The sequence below is a fragment of the Urocampus carinirostris genome, chromosome 18 (genome assembly GCF_059441175.1).
Source record: "Urocampus carinirostris isolate Australia breed hairy pipefish chromosome 18, RoL_Ucar_1.0, whole genome shotgun sequence".
NCBI lineage: Eukaryota > Metazoa > Chordata > Actinopteri > Syngnathiformes > Syngnathidae > Urocampus > Urocampus carinirostris.
The window spans coordinates 5,410,247-5,430,474 of record NC_142366.1 but is presented as its reverse complement, the minus strand read 5'-3'; the positions used below and the strand labels follow the sequence as shown (position 1 = coordinate 5,430,474).

At 38.3% G+C, this 20,228-nt stretch overlaps 3 protein-coding genes and 1 long non-coding RNA gene across 5 annotated transcripts in view; 1 reads left to right on the top strand and 3 right to left on the bottom strand.

The window, feature by feature from the left end:
• Positions 1-2,430: 2,430 nt before the first annotated feature.
• Positions 2,431-4,878, bottom strand: LOC148348179 (carbonic anhydrase 1-like). The gene is made up of 2 exons (XM_088322304.1): positions 4,712-4,878; positions 2,431-2,681 (listed from the first exon to the last, which is right to left on the bottom strand). Exons 1-2 carry the CDS (start codon positions 4,743-4,745, stop codon positions 2,446-2,448), a joined length of 270 nt encoding a protein of 89 aa, XP_088178430.1. The 5' UTR covers positions 4,746-4,878; the 3' UTR covers positions 2,431-2,445.
• Positions 4,879-8,177: 3,299 nt separating this feature from the next.
• Positions 8,178-11,874, bottom strand: LOC148348178 (uncharacterized). Its single transcript, XR_015847570.1, has 3 exons — positions 11,671-11,874; positions 10,347-10,501; positions 8,178-9,705 (listed from the first exon to the last, which is right to left on the bottom strand). It is a non-coding gene; the product is annotated as an uncharacterized LOC148348178 (long non-coding RNA).
• Positions 11,321-12,336, top strand: rbis (ribosomal biogenesis factor). Its single transcript, XM_088322187.1, has 4 exons — positions 11,321-11,466; positions 11,730-11,848; positions 11,913-12,029; positions 12,102-12,336. Exons 2-4 carry the CDS (start codon positions 11,735-11,737, stop codon positions 12,168-12,170), a joined length of 300 nt encoding a protein of 99 aa, XP_088178313.1. The 5' UTR covers positions 11,321-11,466; positions 11,730-11,734; the 3' UTR covers positions 12,171-12,336.
• A 2,104-nt stretch (positions 12,337-14,440) lies between these two features.
• The window catches only part of LOC148348176 (RNA-binding Raly-like protein), a 91,963-nt gene continuing 86,175 nt past the window's right edge, over positions 14,441-20,228 (bottom strand). For both annotated transcript variants that reach the window (XM_088322185.1, XM_088322186.1), the window contains exons 7-9: positions 19,571-19,758; positions 19,387-19,426; positions 14,441-16,047 (exon numbers count right to left, since the gene is read on the bottom strand). In XM_088322185.1, coding sequence (XP_088178311.1) covers positions 19,394-19,426; positions 19,571-19,758 — 221 coding nt within the window. In that variant the 3' untranslated portion in view covers positions 14,441-16,047; positions 19,387-19,393. The remainder of the gene's footprint in view (positions 16,048-19,386; positions 19,427-19,570; positions 19,759-20,228) is intronic.

Genomic DNA, 20,228 nt, shown 5'->3' with positions numbered 1-20,228 from the left:
GCAACACCCATTGCACATGTACAGCCCTATAAGGTTTCTTCATTGTCCCCATGCTGAGGTTTTTGAGTTTTTCCTTGTCCTCATGTAGGTTTCAGATCAGGCCATGTTGCAATGGTGGTCTATGCAACCCTTTGAGACGTATTTGTGATTAAGGGCTATACAAATAAACATCACTTGCCTTTTCAATTTAATCTCAACTGCCGAGCAAACGTTTAATCTGGATTAGCCAGGATTTTAGAATGCAGACACAAGTGGCGTGTTTGTATTTGGACCACAAAAAAGGACAAAAAAAATCATATATGGAATTTATTTAGATGAGAGGTTGGCCCCATTGGCTTCAAAATTTTGGCCAATGTGCTGCTCCTGGAGACACATGTAATCTTTTTTCATTTATGAAGAAATAGACATGCATGTTATATTTCTTTATTTTATTTTTTAAATAGATATGTTTCATCAATTTGGGTTTGAAACACTCACAATTAAAACAAACGTTTTAGGAGCCTGTTTTAAGACACACCTCAGGAAATGGTGCCCCCATGACCCTACTGGTTAAGTAATCAAACCAACCAAGTATTTATGTGATTGTATTTTATTTTAGAACTTTTTTAGTATTTCTTCAGTTGGATTTTTATAAAATTTTATAGTATTACAGTAGTTTTATCACAGTAATCGTTTTGTAGTATTTCTGCAGTTGGATTTTTGTAGTATTACTATTTTAGTATTTTCATAGTAGTATTTTGTATGATTTCTATAATACATCTTTGTAGTATATCTGTAGTATATTGTAGTACGTTTGTCGTAATCTTTCTGTTGTAGTAATTTTGTATTATAGTATTCCTGTAGATGTATATTTACACTATTTCTGTATAAGTATATTTAAAGTATTTCCATAGTAGATTTTTGTAATATACTTGTGGTATTTGGTAGTATTTCTGCCGTAATATTTTCATAGTCATATTTCGCATTACAAAATTACTGTAGTGGTAGGTTTGTGGTATTTCTGTGAAAGTATTTTTGTAGTATTTCTTTTGTATTTTTTTTCTTTTCAGAAGGAAAGCAAATCCATAAACAGTTAGGACCCTGTTTTTAAAGAATAAATTTGATACAGTTGCCTCATGTAGTCTTTTTCATCTAGTTTTGTCGTAATTTTGTAGTATTTTGTAAGTATTACTGTAGAAGCATTTCTATAGTACTTTTTTCTTTTCAGAATGAAAGCAAAATAATATATTAGGTCCCTGTTTTTGAACACTAAATTTGTTATAGTTCCCGCCTGTGGCCCACGGGCCGTAGTTTGCCTTCCACTGATTTAGAGGTTAACATTTCAGATATCTTTTAAAATTATTTTAATTTTTACCTTTTTTGGTGTAAGTCATGAAAATTACTTTTATTATTTTTTGGGGGAAAAAGGAAGCCAAACACCCACAAAACACACACACACATGCACACAACCCCCATCACCCAAACAACCCCCCCCCCCTCCTCCCGGGGGTGTCCAATGGACCCTCCAGTAATGAATGAGCTCTTTTTGTGCACACATATACAATGAAAGCCTACAGCTTCTTTTTCTGCTTGTATCTTACTTTGAGCCGCGGGACACATTTGGTAGGGGAAAGGTATGTGTGTGTGTGTGTGGGGGGGGTGTCGTTGGAGAGAGACATTATGCTCATCACTGCAGTTTTTTTATTAGCATAGCATGAAAACAGTGAAAGTAAGAAAATGCCGTTTTCAAATAAGTCCAAACGCCAACCCCAACAAGATGAAAAAGAAGAATTTATTTAAGAAATGCATGTACTCTACTTGCACATGCAACAAGATGAGTTTTACAGAGGCAAAAGCTAGAAGATGGTGTCAGTGAGTAAAAAGGTTACAAATTCTGTACAGCACCTATAAATGGACAGTGTATTTTTTGACTACTAGATGGCAAAGTTTTATGTAGTGCTATTGAAAATTAGTACTAAAAAGAACAAGTAATAATTAAAAATACAAAGACAATATTGAAAGCCACAGTTGTTGCAATTCAAACTGTACAATGTAATACTCAAATCTTCGTAACAAAATTGTGTTTACACAGTGATTCAGGACTTAGTATCAGTATTGTGTGACTCTACACACTGAAAAAACAATGGCAATCCGATGATGAAAGTGCTGTATCTGAATCTGATCAGGAGGCTTCTCCAGCTATCGGTAATGATTGAAACCAGTAATAGCTGTTTCATGTGGAGGAGCAAACCCCTACCCCCCAAAAAAACGCCTGGAGAAGGATAGGCGCTGCCAGGCTGTACCTGCCCAAGAAACACCACAGAAAGTGGTGCCCCGATTACCCTGGGGGTTAAGGGATCTGTGAACCTTATTGTTGGAGTTTTATAATTATATATATATATATATATATATATCATTGTCAACAATGTCCTCTTCCTTGTAATCTAATTATAATAATAACAAATGTCAAATGTAATAATAGAAAGAAAAATCTCTCTGCTCACCAGAGTTGTCCCCATCGTCCAGGAAGGACACCTGGAAGGAATGTCCATTATTGAGGATGTCCAAGCAAGTATTTGGGTCGTACTTGAGCTTGAGTGGCTTGAGCGCCCCGTCGTGTGACGCCAAACCCGGATTGATGTCGATGGGGGACTGGCGAGGACCCTCCGCGATAGGGAAACTGCTCACCCACTTGTCCGGACCTGCAAGGGGAGAGATATACATATTCATGTCAACCACAGCCAATTGCCCCCCCTCATTAAAACCTCCCCTCAGTAAAACTCACAAACACAACGCAGCCCCTATTTAACTCGAAGAGAGACGGACTTATATAGAATCAAAGCAAAGATCATTTGTGTAAAATGAAATGAAATTAAATGATCTGCATTTATATAGCGCTTTTCAAGTCAATGACTTCCCAAAGCGCTTTACATTGTGCTTCACATTTTCCAATAGTGGCCGTGATCTGTGCAGCCATGTAAGGCGCTAACCTGCTTATTGGGGGTATTTAGGGTTCAGTGTCTTACCCAAGGACACTTCGACATGTAACACGGACAAGCCGGGATTCGAACTGGGATCCCTTAATCCTAAAACGATCGCTCTACCTTCTGAGCTACTGCCGCCCCAACAAGTCTATTTACCAAGTAAACAACACAAATAATTCTTTCAGCATATTTCCTAATTCTTAACTGTCATGATTACTGATGTGACCCAGCTGTGCCCGCTCATTTGGCGCCAGCTGCCGTGGGTTCTGATTGGCTCCCTGTCAGTATTTGAACCCGGTCCTGTCTGTCCCCTTTTGTCAGTCCGTCTGAAAACCTCAGTGAACACTAGGCAAGCCTTTTTCGACTCTGACTCCCACCTGTCCCGTTTTTTTGGTCCCGTCTGTCTCTGAATTTGACACGTTTTGATCCTGACCACGTCTGCTCTCCCGTCCTGGCTTATGACCTCTTTTTGTCTCTGACTTCGTCTACTCTCCCGTTCTGGCTTCCGACTCGCTTCCAACCCGGACCACGCCTTGCTCTCCCAGTCCTGGCTACCGACCCCTTTTTTCCGTCCACTCCCTACGGAACCTCCACTTCCGCGTTCGGAGTGCCATCTGAGTACAAGAGCAGCTTGCTTACCGCGTCCAGCGAACACCGGATCATGGGCGCAGCCCTTTCTCTTTCCTCTAATAAAACTTGTGAGAAACGTAACGCAATTGGGTTCTGTTTCTGTTCTGGTCCTGACACTTTACTATAGAAATATATACAAAAACTATTTCTGGAGAAATACTACAAAAATCCTACTACGAAAATAGAACAAAGAATACTACAAAAACTATCGCAGAAATACTACAAAAATCATTCTATAAAAATACAACTAGAGTCAGACGTCAAAAGTTATATAGACAAACTTCAAAAATCCTACGACAAAAATCTTACAGCAGTAATGGTACAAGAATACAACAAGAATGCTACGAAAATACTACTGCAGAAATACTACTAAAATGTTACTAAAATACTAGAAAAATCACAGTACAATAATAATACAAAAATACTAGACATACTAAAAAAATCCTACTACAAAATTGCTACTACAGAAACACTGCATAAATCCTCAAAAATACTACAGAATACTACAAAATTCTTACCATATGAATACGACAAAATCACAAGAGCAGAAATACTAAAATAATACGTTAACATCTGCATTATAATTGATTGCACTTTGTTAAGCGATAACAAATATTTACAAAACACAACGCGGCACCTATCTACCCACAGCAGAACGGACTACCGGTACGTGGAATAAAACCAAAGATAATTTGCCTGTATGATTTGATTTACCGAATAAACAACACAAAAAAAATCAGCAGCATATTTTAATAATACATTTGATTTTGATGTGCCTTTCAGGACACCCAAGGTCGCTGAACACAGAATAAAGGACAGGTGTCAATAATAAAAATAGATAGATGGAAAAAAAAGTGGGGGGGCGGGAGATTTTTTTGTTGTCGAAAACTGTTATACAGCGTGCACAATTTGAAATGGTCAAAAACACGGATTAAATGAAATTGGATACATTGGCAGGTATGCATACACATCAGAATCAATTGGAATTATTATGAGTTCGGATATTTATTTCAATGGTTGAAATTGCGCACATTTTACGCACGCTCCATCTTGCGTTAATGCGCAAATGATGAAGTCCATTCACAATGAATCGGAACTGGGATGAAAAAGGACCTCACCGTTATTGGCAGCGTAGCCCCAAGCGTGAGCCATGTTCCGATTGGATCACTTCTGATTCTTCTGAATCCTGCAAAAAAGCGCGCTGATTCCCAGCCGACACTTGACAGCTGCACGGAGCTTTATATATATAAATACGAACCGACCCCCCCTTTCCGAACACTCCCTTACTCTTTCTCCTCCAGACGTGCAGCAAAACCTTCTCACCTCCCCCCTCCCTTTTCTCTAATCTAACGGTGCTATCCGAGCACAAAGAAAACGTATCGGTCCAGGTTCGAATCCCATAACCCCAAAACACTCTCGTAACCGCCAAGCCATCCTTGGCTCCATTCAGAAATCACTCCAAAAAGTCGGATTTAATCGCTGTTTTGCAGATTTCGCCTCTCAAAAGGCAAAAACGACACCAGTAGGAATAAAAATAATTCAGCAAATGGGTCAAGTCAAAGTAGAACCGAACACAACACGCTTAAAGTCCAAATTCAGGTAGTTTACGTGGTCCAAAAATGTGACCTTCAATCCAGAATGTAGCATGGCGGATTATTGTTTAGGTTTGCAAAGCAATGTACAGTTCAAGGTCTCGAGATTTTGTGGCGCTGCGTCGCCTCCTGCAGGCGAACGATAGAATTAGTATGAGAATTAGAATTGTATTTATTGTCATTGATGTCAACTTTGGGAAACGTTGTACGCAACGAGATCAGACAAGACACTCCAGGGTAAAACATATAATATAAAGACTTCGACGACAAAAAAAGATAGACTATCTCAATGAACAGGCAGGAAAAAATATTTACAACATAGTGCTTAGAAAAACTGGCCCAAGTTATTATAATAACACAATGAAGAATAGTGCAATGAGAAAAGGAGCATGTATATATATATATATATATATATATATATATATATATATATATATATATATATATATATATATATATATATATATATATATATATATATATATATATATATATATATAACTTAATTTGGCAACAACAAAAAGAGAGATAAACCCAAAATTGTCACAAGATATGTTTTCACAGTTTTGTGTGCTTGTTTAGGGGGGTGATGGCCATGGCCCAGGCTGATGTTAACCTCTGGAAGCTGTAAACCGGACATTCTGTTATTACCCATATTTCATGTTGTTTCTGTTGATGCCCTTGCAACACCCATTGCACATTTACAGCCCTATAAGGTTTCTTCATTGTCCCCATGCTGAGGTTTTTGAGTTTTTCCTTGTCCTCATGTAGGTTTCAGATCAGGCCATGTTGCAATGGTGGTCTATGCAACCCTTTGAGACGTATTTGTGATTAAGGGCTATACAAATAAACATCACTTGCCTTTTCAATTTATTTGAAAAATAAACTGAAATTGTATTAATGATTCACTTTTTAAAAACAAATCCATGATTATTGTATTAAAAAAGGAATAATGCTAAAAAGGGGAAACTGAACAAACTATGAGATATTGAGAGTGATGTCCTGATGCCAACTATTTTTGTGCAATACATAAGTTACTGTGCTTAAATGTATTACAGGGCAAAAAAAACTGATGTAACTTCATGAAGAAGTGATCTACATGGATATTTTGGTATATTTAAGCTTCAAGTTGAGAAATATAGTGAATAATGCTGCTTTATGGTAACACAACTGGCAGGTTTCCTGTTCCTGGATCTGGTTGTCATCACTAGTTTCACCCAAAGGCCAAAGGGATGAATCCATGTTGTAATCCATCTTCATCCATATTGGAGAATTAACAAAATGTGTTTATATGATGTATAAACAACTATATATTGTAATAGTTCAGATAGATTTAAAGTTTATGTACTTTATTTTCAGGAACCTATTGCCACATTGTCTCAATGCATTGTAATGTACTTTTGCTGTTTTTACCATTCGGAGAAGGAATTACAGCTTCAGTTACACGTTCACTGTGGTCACGTTCTTTCTCTCTCATATATATATATATATATATATATATATATATATATATATATATATATATATATATATATATATATTCATCCATTATCTCCACCATTCATCCTCAGCAGGGTGTTAGGGGTGCTGGAAATGAGTTTCCTCCACTGGGTGGCTGGGCTCTCCCTTAGAGATAGGGTGAGAAGCGTGGTCATCCCGCAGGGACTGACTGTAAAGCCGCTGCTCCTCTGCGTTGACAGAAGCCAGTTGGGGTGGCTCGGGCATCTAATAAGTATGCAGCCTAGACGCCTCGCTCGGGAGACGTTCCGGGCAGGTCCCACCAACAGGAAGCCCTGGGGACGACCCAGGATACGCTGGAAAGATTGTGTCTCTAGGCTGGCCTAGAAATGCCTTGGGATCTTGTCAAATGAGTTGGATGAAGTGGCTTGGAATAGGGACCTCTGGGCTTCACTGTTGAGGCTGCTGCCCCGCGACCCGCTGGGTAAGCAGGAGATGATGGATAGATTTACCCACAATTTCTAGGAGAATATTTTATATAGTCTACTTAGGGCTTTGCAATAGTCAAACAGTGGTGACAACATTTTTCAATACATGACATTTTTTGTCAATACCTATTCTATCGATCTACCTTGGTCATATTCCTCAAGAGGGGTGACCGACAGCAGGACAAACACATAAAATAAAAATAACAATATATTATTGTTATCACCAATTTCCCCAAAAACCTCACCAGTTAATTTTGCATGCAGACCAGTATTATTTGGGCGTTGGCGCCACCAGCTGGTGTAAAGGTGTGAACACTCAACATCGTTTACTTCACATTCAATCGACCACACGGCACTGAAGATAAAAATACCAATATCCAGGAAATGCATTGAGATACACCTCGTTTATGATAAGTCAAATATTATGAATGATAATAAATGTCTGTAAGTCCAAATAATATACATAACATGTTTTGTGTTCAATGTATGATTGTCTTCCGAATGCAATAAGATACACAAAGCACGACGTAATTTGGAATGTCTACATTTTTTCACACCTTGGGGGATATTAGAGCTCCCAAGTGTTTACTTTTTAAGGCTCTCTCTTTGATTTAAAATATACACATAGATACACAAAAGAAAACCATAAAATGTACTGAAGACGTATCTGCATACCACGAGGGTTAAATTTGTAATATTTCATTGTGAAGGTTATGCACCAAAAGCGGGTACAGAACAGATTTCACTTTCTGGATCTGAAGATCCAGACAGTGGCGATTCTAGGATCTAATGGGGCCCCAAGCAGAAATTCATTGGGGGCCCGCCCACCACCGCCCACCGCCCAACTCCCGCACACAACAGAATTTCACAAGGAAAAACTCTGGGCCTTTGTAATTTTAAAAAAGACAAACAAATTGTAGCATTTATAGTTTAGTTTTATTCAAATTTCTAAATCCATGTTTTGTGAGTACATTATGGTGTTTTCTGAACAATTTGCAAGCAAAACAGAACACAGAGTCTGCACTAGGGGAATATACAAGCCATGTCCTAGGTCTATTTTCACCATTTTTCATTACCATATTGTAGCATTCTTTTGTGGATCTCCTTGGATTATTTTCTGTGTTTTGAAGGAAAATAATGTATTTGACCTGTATGGGTCCTTTTCTGACTAAATCACACTTTTCACCATGGCTGAGAACATCTGGCCTGGATCATCTGATGTGATTAAACCTTTTGTCGAGGGTGGCACATCATGTTCATAATGAAAAGATGTTTAAGGCTCACTCAAGCTGGGTGATGACTGAGCTGAAAAGGCAGAACACATTTTATACATTACTTTAAGGGTACACTGTGTGTAATGGTAGCCAGACTAGGTATTGCACCTTTGTTGCTTATTGAAACTGTGCTGCCCACCACCAGATTTAATGGAGAAGTCAAGTCATGTTTTTTTTTTATAGCCCTTAATCACAAAGAGTCTCAAAGGGCTGCACAGATTATTGCAAACCACAGACTATTATGACACCATCCCCTGGTCTAAAACCTACACGAGGGCAAGGAAAAACTCAAAAAACCTCAACATAAGGAAAATGAAGAAACCTAGAGAAGGGACCGCACAAATAAACTACTATTTAGAAGCACGATCAAAGTACAATGAGTTTTGCCAAAAATGTACATTCTTGAAGATTCAAAATCCCACTTTTAATACGCCAAAAGTGAAAACTTTGAATTTAATGATGGTGGGAATTAACTACAAATGTAACAGGTGTTAATGGGATCATGAAATAAACTACTAAAATATTAGAAAATGCACCTTTAAGAATATAAGATCATTGAATGGCATATTGCAATTGACAATTTTTAGAGCTTTTCAACCAAAATTACTGATATCACAAGTAGTAGAGGCAGCACGGCGGCGCAGTGGTTAGCGCTTGTGCGGCACAGTTAATGTCTGGGGAACCTGTCGTGGGTTCAAATCCAGCTCCAGACTTCCTGTGCGGAGTTTGTATGTTCTCCCCGTGCTTGCGTGGGTTTCCTCCGGGCACTCCGGTTTCCTCCCACGTTCCAAAAACATGCATTTCAGGTGAATTGGCCGGTCCAAATTGTCCATAGGTGTGAATGAGCGAATGAGTTGTCTGTCCCTGTGTGCCCTGCGATTGGCTGGCAACCAGTTCAGGGTGTCCCCTGCCCACTGCCCGGAGATGGCTGGGATGGGCTCCAGCCCCCCCGCGACCCTAATGAGGATAAGCGGTACGGCTAATGAGATGAGATGAGACAAGTAGTAGAAAAGGCTGTGTGATCTGTCTGTGGTATTGGTGCATCCTGGTCAGGACTGCAAGGAGCAAGGCTGTCTGTTATTCCACAGAAGTGAGGTCTCAACTGTCAACTACATGTTGGCTGTTCATCAGGTCTCGGCTGTACAGTGGAGGTAAATACTGACTGTGTGGTCATCACAGGAGGAAGGTATCGACTGTGTAGCTCAGGTAGATGCTGATTAACTGTCATCATCTGGCAAATATGGAACATCATTGCTTTCGGTTTCTTTAGGCACTAATGTAAGAAACTTCAGCAATGATCCTAAAAGAAATGTATATAGAAAGAAAAGGGCAATGAATGGTTAATAGGCTATATTAGTTTCATTCATTACATGGGTTTAATATTTCCACATTTTGTAACAATTATTGAAAAAGACAATTCAATGTTTAATGTAGACTAAACCACTTACAAAGTTTACACAAATGATTTGACGCTACAAAATCTGCACAGGTTGAAGATTTATGAACAGATGCACAGCTTGAAATGCAGTTGCGGCTGTAAAATAATAAATACAGACTAGTGGCCTCACTGTCACAGATATGCTGGTGACAGCTTTCACATTTCCAATCAACTAATAACGTGCCAAACAATAATTAATTAATTTTCTGGTTCGACTTTACTATTGGTTCTAAATGGCAATCATAAAGCCACAACATTCGGTGTAATCTTGTGTCACCCCCAATGGGCTTTTTAAAAAAAAATTAAAAGTACTATTGTATTGTAAACTACTTAATAATATAGCAATCGCTTTTGACGTTTAAAAAACACGAATAAAGTATGGTCATGCTATTGATGGCGTGAGTGAAACTAGACTAGCACCTTTTGCACTACATCATTCCATTATCAACGGTAGGGAAATATTCTGCTGATCTCTGTTCATTATAATATTGCTACTGGCTTACCACCATCTTGCTTTCTTCTGTCTTCTTCATCTTTCTTCTTTCATTTCCGGAAGGATAGTTTATCTTCATAATGAAGGTTAAAAAACACAATTTTCAATTCTTTACTCAACTTCTCCTTCAACTGTCGCTGTTTAGTGGGAGCCCCAAGCAACTGCCTGGTGAAAAAAAAATTGCCTCAGCAGACAAAATACAGACGTAACGCCTTTCTTTAGCTATGGAAATATTGCTCCGTGACATATAAACACGTACTAAATAAAGCGGAATATAATATAATCATTTAGGGCGTGTTTATTGAAAATATATACAAATTCATTATGTATTATATATTTTCTTACACATTTTTAAATATTTAATAGTTATTTAACCATTATTGTACCAATTTTAATTAATAAACCACCTTTTGGTTGTGTCTGTTGGTTAGTTGGATCCCTTAACCACTAGGGCCATAGGGGCCCCATTTTCTGTGATGTGTCTTGGGCAAGTACAGCCTGGTGGCGCCCATCACTCTCCTGGCCAACACTTGATAACAAACACAAATCAATTTCTGCTCCTGTCAACTTAGACGCTTTCCACGTGTTTTTATGCTTTTACGATCATTTTAAATGGTGTATGCCGTGTAACAAATATTGTACGGGAATGTATAAAAATAAAAAAAACCTGCTACATAAAATAAACAACACTGAATTTACGGACAGCGGGGAAAATAACTAAGGAATATGCTGATTTTCTTTTGTTTGTGTTGTTTAATTAGTAATAAAACAATTTGTTTACACAATTTATCTGTTTTTCTTTAACATAGTCTGTCTTGCTGTGAGTAAATAGGTGGCAGGATGTTTTTGTAAGGTTTATTATAGCTTAATAATTGGAGTGATTGGCTTAGGTTGACAGGTATACATTTGAGGTTTTTTTCCTACATTCCCCAGGCGTTTTTATTTATCTTAACTGTACTGTACATTCAAAATCCCCCAGAAGACGCCTCCCATGATCGTGACGTCATCAGAAGCTGCCGCATGCTTGGAAACCAAAATAACAACGTGGACACGAACACATGGATTTTTAAATTTAAGATATCGTTTTCCAACCATTTGATCAAAAGGAATAACCTGGTGGCGGTTAAATGGTTTGTTGGCATCGTTTTCCTTGCAATAGAAAAGCGACAACCTTGATTTATAAATCATAATTCGTATACAGTACTGCAGTTTTATTAGCACGTAGCATTAGCACTTTTTAGTAGCTGCCAATTGTAATCACGTTTACGGACAGTATCAGAAAAACAATAATTGGTAAACCCGAAGATTCCCAAATAAATTATTGTGGTGCATACCTAATTGTTGTATTTGCTTCATCGATCAATAGTAATAACAAACCCCCGATTTGCAACAGATAAAATGGGCAAAAACAAACCAAAAGGCAAAAAACAACCAAGCGTCTTCCAGGTAGCAGCCAACAAACATATGAAGCCCAAAAACAAAGCCAAAGCCATCCGGACGACGCTCAAACACGTGAGGTCCACCTACGTTACGAGTTGCTTTTTAATGTCATGACTCAAACGATTTTTCATTTCAGATCAACGCCCTTAAGAACGAGAAGGTCGAGAACTTGAACCAGATGTTCTCCAAAGTCCAGGAAGACGTCAGCAATACCAAAGGTGTCGCTGCAAAAGTTACGAAGCCAGCACACAAGGTGAGATCAAAAATACCCTCGGATGTATTATTCGTATTTATTAATCTCCACTTTTTTCATGTGTGTAATCAGATTCCAAAAGAGCCACCAAAGGAGCCAGTAAACGTCGACAGCGCTGTTCAGCTCTTATCTCAGCTTTGATGGATTAACCCCCCCCCCTGTCAGACTGTCAATAAGTATGAAAGGTTCTATTATTTTATTTTGAATTTATTGTTATCACCGTTAATCCAAAAGAAAATATAATGAGTATGGAGAGATCATGGATTAAAAAAGGACACACAAATAAAGACTCACTATTGATGTCCAACTGTTTTCTATTTCTGCCATCAAAGAAATGTTTGTTCAGTGAAAAAATGTTTTTTGCCAATACCTGTATTAGTAAGATGGCAATTATGTCAGCCTCAATCAATGTAAAAAATACAAATATCTCGACTTAAGAGTATTTAAAAAAATACAGGTTCATATGATCATGTATTTTCACTATTCAAATTAATTTGGTTTTTAATGAATGAATGAATGGAGTCAAAGTCAACTTTATTGTCAATTATGCAGCACAAACAGATAATTGGAATTATGTTACTCTAAACCCTAGTGTCTATACGGTAAGAAAACAATGCTCGGGCACACTACACTAAGACACACAAATAGACCAAACGGACACATGAATTATAAAGTGCATATTATACCTTTGAAAAAAAGTTCTGAGTTGTGCACATGTACACGCGTGTACAATGAGCAAGGTTAGCTTATTTTAGTACAAAAAGTATTAAAGTGACATAGTTTACTGAAGGCAGTGGGTGTGTTTCCATTGGTTGAAAAAAAGGAGAGTCAACCCCTAGGTGGAGCGGGCAACAGGAAGAGAGTAGCTGTTTGCAAGGATGACAGAGCAAGGAGTCAGTTCAGCATCCTGACAGCCTTGTGGATGAAGCTCTCACGCAGTATGCTGGTCTCTTGCCTGATGGCAGCAGAGTGAAGAAGCTGGGTAGCTGGGGTCTCTCGCAATGCAGAGAGCTTTGCTGGTGGGGTGAGATGAGAACAGGTCCTGAAGGGAGGCACCGATAATATTTTCCACGTCTCTCACCCTGTACAGGAGGGTCTTCTTACTGGAACTCTGAACAGGCTCCGTACCACACGGTGATGTTGAAGGTCAGGATGCTCTCGATCGTGCCTCTGCTGAAGGTGCACACGATATGGGCTCTGGCTTTCCTCAGTTTCTGGAGGAAGTAGATGGCACTGGTTGGCTTTCTTGGCTAGTGATGTGGTATTTGAAGTCCAGGAGAGGTCCTCAGTGACATGCACACCCAGGAAGTTAGTGCTTTCAACCCTCTCGACCACAGCACCGTTGATGGTGAGATGTGGTTGCTGAGGACGTGTTCTCCTGAAGTCCACAACAATCTCCTTTGTCTTCTCCACATTCAGGGATTGGCTCACTTCACTCCTGTAGTTGGCTTCGTCATCATTGTTGTCTTACTCATTGGAGGCAATAAATAATACACACTGTAGCAAAATTTGGGAGGTCAATAAATTATTTTACCAAATAATCGATTGGCCAATTAACTCAAAGAGCCAAGTTTTTCAGAGCACCACGTTTATTTTTAATCATATCAGGAAAACCTCTCTGGCTGGCCCCCAGGTGGGTGTCAAGGCAACCTTTGCTTCACACATGCGAGATAACACCCAAACCTCACGCCAGTTGCTACTAGATCTTATCAGTCACAGTGAATAATTGAACTAAAGTGTAGTATTCGATGTTGCACATGTTCTGACGTTTTTTCATAATTTACGTCGACATTGCAAAACCGAATTTTAACCCAATGTTGGATGTCCTAACAACACTCACAGCATTATATCCAGACAGAAGAGCAGCTTCAGCGACAGACTGCTGTCACTGTCTTGTACCACAGACAGACTGAAGAGATCTTTTCTACCTCATGCCATGAGGCTCTTTAACTCCACCCAGCAGAGTAAAGGCCCACATTAAACCACACCCCTTACATTGCATATTACCAAATTTTATTGCAATATGTATTCTGTGTAGGACTATCTAGATACTCTATAGAACACGCAACAGTGGGTATTAGCACGTCACATTGGGTATTTGTATATTGTATTCTTTTTGCTTTATTATTGTATTGTTTCTCAGCACAGGGATGCTGCTGGAAATGTGAATTTCCCTGCGGGGATGAATAAAGTATCTATCTATTTGTGCCTTTTAATGTGATGTTTAGTACAACAAATAAAATAAAATTACAGTGAAATGGAAAAAACCCACATGGACTTCTTTGTTTCTGCAAAATTCTTAAATTATGGGACGACACCTGAGGGCATGAAGGGGAAATCGTAACGAGTGCCTGTCTGCGTTACACATTTTAAGAACATTTACCATTCATATGAGCAAAGAAAACATCCCATTGAATGTGACACAAACCTTTATTGACATAGGAACACAAGTGCTTTGCTGTATATACAATAAACAACAACTCTCCTTTAAATCAATATTGTGTATTACCCTTTTGTTTTCTCTCCTAAACTAAAAATACAAAGTACAGTCAACGTGCATTTTCATAAAAAATATTGTTTTTTTTGTTTGTTTTTTTACAAAAATGTACATTTTTCTGTACAACATTGAAGCACTCTTGTCTGAGCTACTGCTGCCATGGTGACCACGGTACATCCAAAAATAAAAAACCCAGCTGAGCTTATTCAAAGCAGTTAAGGGACTTTTGATCGTGGCAGCAGAGCAAGGGACTTAAAGGGCCAACACACAACATAATGAGTTGTTTACCTCCGCTAAGGAAATAATGCAAAGTACATTGACTGATGTTTAAAACTATGTAAGAGACTTTTTGGTTGTAGATTTTGGCGCTCGATTGTATATTTTCCAACTCAAAATATTTTTTGTTTTGTTTCTTGATACCAAGAGTGAACATTTTTTGCATCTTGGATAACACAGACCGGGAAAAATAAGTGAAAAGAGTAAACTTTTAAAAGGAATATATGGGTTTCCAAAAAAGGAAAACATGAGTCAGACCTCATAGCGTTTATGTAAAATCATACAAAAAAGTTTTCATCATCATGTTGGCGTTTTTTATACATCAGAAAAAAATGGTAAATTGATAGGTAAATACAAATCAAGACATGTTTTGTAAAACTAACATTTGCCCAAAATGTATTTCCAAAATGTATTTCTCTATTTTTGGATAATATTAAACATATCTAAACATATGCTGTGTTTATATATTTAAATATCAATGAGGGTAATGTATGGAGAAGCTGAACATTAGTCTGAATATTAAAATATTAATGCCTGATGATATAATCAATTAATAATAACGTAGTAATTTTTTTCATAATGATCATCATAATAAAGGCCATTTTGGAATAAATAGAATGGCATGTCTTTGCTATTATAATAATCATCTAAGAATATATACATACAAACCAATTCAAACAACGAAATATGCAATTTTAGATTTTCCCCAGAAAATACAATCCAGACCAAAAAATGGAGCAGTATCAATATCTAAAATAGAAAAATAAATTAAAACAATGAATATTAGCTAAACATTCTAGGCATCCCCAAAAACATGAAGGGGAAAAAAAATACCTCACGTTTGCAAAGGGCCGTCCGTAATAGATCCCTATTTTCGGGCCGTAATCGCAATATCGCAACACACAAAACAAACATTGACAAATAGACATCAAAATCTGCCACATTTGGACCAAGAAACAGAGAAGGGAGAAAACGATCGAAAAACACGCCTTCTGGCGGACCACAAAAAACGGCCAAAAAGTCCAGTCGGTGCTTCCATTTGAACCAAAAAACGGAAACATTACAGAACAGTGCACTACACAACCATCAGCAGCGCAAAATACTGTGTCTGACTCTTGCCTGGGGGAGTTCATGTTCAGCCATCCTCCCCGTTTCATGTGTTTTTTTCTTCTAAATACATACTGTACATCACGTTTTTATCCGGCGTCCCTTCCAGTTCTTTTCCACTGAAGGGAATTGAGAATCCTGTATTGAAAAAGAGCAAATTCAATTACATGAAGAAAAAATCATTAAAAAAGATTACTAGCATATATTCTTTATTCTTTGGGAAAACATACAAAATTTCTTAGAAGACCAAATATTGTGTACAAAGTGATTCCGAAAAACGCCTTCTATACCATCACCCACAGGCAGATATTCTTTATCCTCTGGGACATTCATAAATATAATTCAGATTAAGGCAGCACGGCGGCCCAGTGGTTAGCGCGTGTGCGGCACAGTTCGGAGGTCATGAGATCGAACCTTCTGTGTGGAGTTTTCATGTTCTCCCTATGCTTGTGTGGGTTTCCTCCGGGCACTCCGGTTTCCTCCCACATTCCAAAACATGCATGTTTGGTTAATTGGCCGGTCTGAATTGTCCCTGGGTGTAATTGTCTGTCCCTGTATGCCCTACGATTGGCTGGCAACCAGTTCAAGGTGTCCCCTGCCCACTGCCCGAAGATAGCTGGGATGGGCTCCAGCATTCCCATGATCCTACTGAGGATAGGCGGTGCAGATAATGGATGGATGGATGAATTGAGATTAAAAAATTTTTTTTGCAAGTAACTTACACTTTTTTCAGGGTTCGTACAACTTTTTCAAGGCCAAACTCAAGCACTTTTTAAGGACTTTCCAAGCCACAATTCCAATATCTCTAGTCCCATAAAAGAAGAAATCCAGCGCCTATGAAAATAACGTTTTTTTGTGTGTTGTTGTCGACTTTCATCAATAAAATAAACTCACTCTATTGCTAGTAGCACCTACTTTATTGCACCATCCCATGAGCTGGGACCTACATGAGGGCAAGGAACAATTTAGAAACCTCAGCATGTGGAAATGAAGAAACTTTGAGAAAGGGCCGCGTGGACAAATATCTGAACAAAGCCACTCTTGCCATCTAATAATGATTATTCGTACACAAATCATTCCCAGAGACAAATCATTCCCAGAGGCTTGATACTCATTGCTGAGCTGCGCCAAAATCTTACTATTTGGCGCCTTCTAGTGAAAGAAAATAAGTCATTATCTAAAAAGAACAATAGCTTTTTAAAATAGCATCCAAAATACACAAACTATAAGCAACCATATTTTGAAAATATTGTAGGTTGTAGATCAGGGGGTGGTGTAATAATAGTCTTATATTTGCAATAATTTGTGGTCTGTGCAGCCCTTTGAGACTTTTTGTGATTAGGGCTATAAAAATAAACATGACTTGACTTGACTATTTGAGATGTTCCTATCTATGTCACAAAATCCATTTGTGTCACTGAGCTGCTATAAACTGACACGAATTCTGACATTCTGTCTCATCAATGCTTGAATTCTGTTTTGGTTGACTTTAAAGTTGTTTGGGTGCGACCAGTAGGGGACAGGGACGCTTCACACGACAACGCCATAATGCCAGCTTACAATAACCATGAGAAAAAAGCAGGCGTGTCGGTGTCACTTTTAGGCAGACTTGCTTTCTTTTTCTTCATCTAATGCATGGTATATTGGGGCAAACTGCCAAGAAACATGGCAATAATTTCAAGCATTTTCAAGTATTTCACCCAACATTCCAGCACCTTTCCAATCTTGAAAACCCAACATTAAAATTTAAGAAAGTTTAAGGGTTTCAAGTCCCCGTAAAAACCCTGTTTGTTAAGTCATCCTTTGGGTTTCCCTGGCCGAGGTAATGATGCCCTCTAGTGGGTGAGTTGTGTCATGAATTTAGCATGCTGCGCTCATTTAATTACGGGAATTTCTGAACTATAAGACGCAAATTTCTCACACAATTTCAACCCTGCAGTTTATGCAAAGACGCGGCTAACATGCATTTTTTTCTAAGGGCTGCAATGGAGCAGAAAATGTAAGAGTGATACAGGTGGTGTTGAGGAATATGCAAGTCACAACCTCTAATAAACAACATATAAGTTTAACGTACAGTTTTGTGCTTTGAACATGTAAAACATTTGCATGAAATGGAAAATGAAAAACAAAAAGAGAAACATATGACGCAGCTTTTAAGTTGAAAGCTGGCTGATGGAGGAAACAGAGCTGCTGAATGTAAACTATGCATTGATGAATCAATGGTCAAACGAATAAAACGTTAGCAAGGAAAAATAGAGAAATATAAAAAGAAAAAACTTTCTATGGTAACAAAAGCAGGTGGCCTGAACTGAGACAAATTCTTGAGGGCTTGGTGAACGCAAAGAGAGCGGATGGCTGAGGTGTTTTACACATGGGCACATGCGGCTTATAGTCGGATGCAGCTTATGTAAGTACAAAATGTTTTTTTTTTATTTATTTACATGTACCCATGTATTGGGTGCGGCTTATAAATGGTTCCCACAGCTTAAGGAATGTTAAATTCAAGACTTTTTAATGCCTTCTGAAATTTAAATTTAAGACCAAGTTGACAAAAAACAACCCGCAATTTAAACAAACAAAACAAACAAAAAAAAAACTAAATGAATTAGAGGCAATTTTAAACCCCTTTTTTTAAATCACATTTTGGTCAAGTTGAAAACTTTCAATCTGAAAAACAGCATTCTCCAAAATTTTAGACATGGAAAACTAGAAAAGGATGTTTACAGCACATCATGGATCCTCAGTCAAAACTGGCAAAAACTGCTATCCCCCAAACTCAAGCGTCTTATCAGTGTGATTGTGTTGTAATGTTTTAAAGAGAAAGCTAAATTTATTCGGCTTCGTGCTGCCTGCTGCCAACATTTTTACACATAGAATTAGAATTGTCTTTTTTTGTCATTGATATCAACGTTGTGAAATAGTGTATGCAACTAGGTTAGACATGTCACTCAAGGGTAAAACATGTAAATAAAGACTTTGAGGACAAAAAAAAGATAAAAGACTATCAGCATGAATAGGCAAAACATTAATTATAACATATTGCTTAGAAAGACTGGCCTATGTGGCAAGCACACTGGTCTTTGCTCGTCTCCCTCTGTGGTCGCAGTGAGGTAAACTTTGTGAAACTTCCTGATCTTAGAAGACTTTTGTTTGTCTCTCAACACCGTCTCCCTCCCCTGTCTCTGCATCCGTGTAAAATATTTTTTTCATGGGGTCACTTCATAGTCAATGCTTATATACTTTGTGCTTAATGCACTGTGTTGAGGCTAAATGTAAACAAAACATACTTATGAAAACACCAATGCTCCCTAATATAGTGGGGGTGCAACTGCACTTAATTCAGGGAATGTTAAAAAAAAAAGTTTTCTGGCGTCAAATGTGCCGGCGCCCCCCTTGACGGAGCCTCATGCGCACCCAGAGAGCCTGCCCTACTATTTGGGAACTACTGAACTACAGTGCAAAAGAAAACACACAAACCTGGTGCTCAATTGTCAATGTCGGAAATGTGGTTTTCAATCTGAAAAGCAGAAGCAAATTTTTTAGAAGCAAACTAATACAGCTGAAAGTCAATGTCATGCTTTGCCAAGACAGTGATCATGAAGCACCGAAGTAAATAATTTGAAGGAGGCGGTCTGAAAAAAAACCCAAAAAACTTAAATACCATATGATGGCCGCCCTCCTCCACTTCCTCGCCCTCCTCATAGTCGCCTTCACGACTGTCGCTGACTTCTCCGGCTCTGTCGTCCATTAGCGCGCAGTCGTCGCCCTCCTCGCCGGAGTTTTCAGCTGCCTCTGATGCCGACTCATCTTGCGGCGAATCGCAGTTGTCCTTGTACATCCGCTGTGTCTCTGGTAACAAAAATGATGGAGGGGAAAAAAATCATGAAGTAAGCTATTTGATAATTCTAATAATAATAGCACAGAAATTGTATCTACATAGAGATGCTCCTCTACTTACGAACGAGATACGTTCCGGACGATCATTCGTAAGTTGAATTTGTTCGTAAGTTGCGTCGGTGTTATATTTTGTAAGGAATGTATGTTTAAGGTTTACATAAGTATATCTAAGGTATATATAAGTATGTTTAAGGCTTGTAAAAGTATGTTTAAAGCTTGTATAAGTAACCTGTATTGTTTTGTACTGAAAAATACACATTTAATAAAATAATATGCTCTATAAAGATAAATAAAGTAAAGTTTAACTTACTTTTGGGAGATAGACATCAAGAGTTAGGCTACTTCCTCCTCCATGGTAAAAAGTGGCTGAAAAAAAACGATCCAACCATTTTCTCAACTGCAACAAGCTTCCTTATTCCACT

Coding starts and splice junctions, on each gene's coding strand:
- LOC148348179 (XM_088322304.1), bottom strand. CDS start 4,745: ATGGCTCACGCTTGGGGCTACGCTGCCAATAACG. Junction 2,682..4,711: donor GGGCTACGCTGCCAATAACG/GTGAGGTCCTTT, acceptor CTCCCCTTGCAG/GTCCGGACAAGTGGGTGAGC.
- rbis (XM_088322187.1), top strand. CDS start 11,735: ATGGGCAAAAACAAACCAAAAGGCAAAAAACAACCAAGCGTCTTCCAG. Junction 11,849..11,912: donor TCCGGACGACGCTCAAACAC/GTGAGGTCCACC, acceptor TTTTCATTTCAG/ATCAACGCCCTTAAGAACGA. Junction 12,030..12,101: donor TTACGAAGCCAGCACACAAG/GTGAGATCAAAA, acceptor GTGTGTAATCAG/ATTCCAAAAGAGCCACCAAA.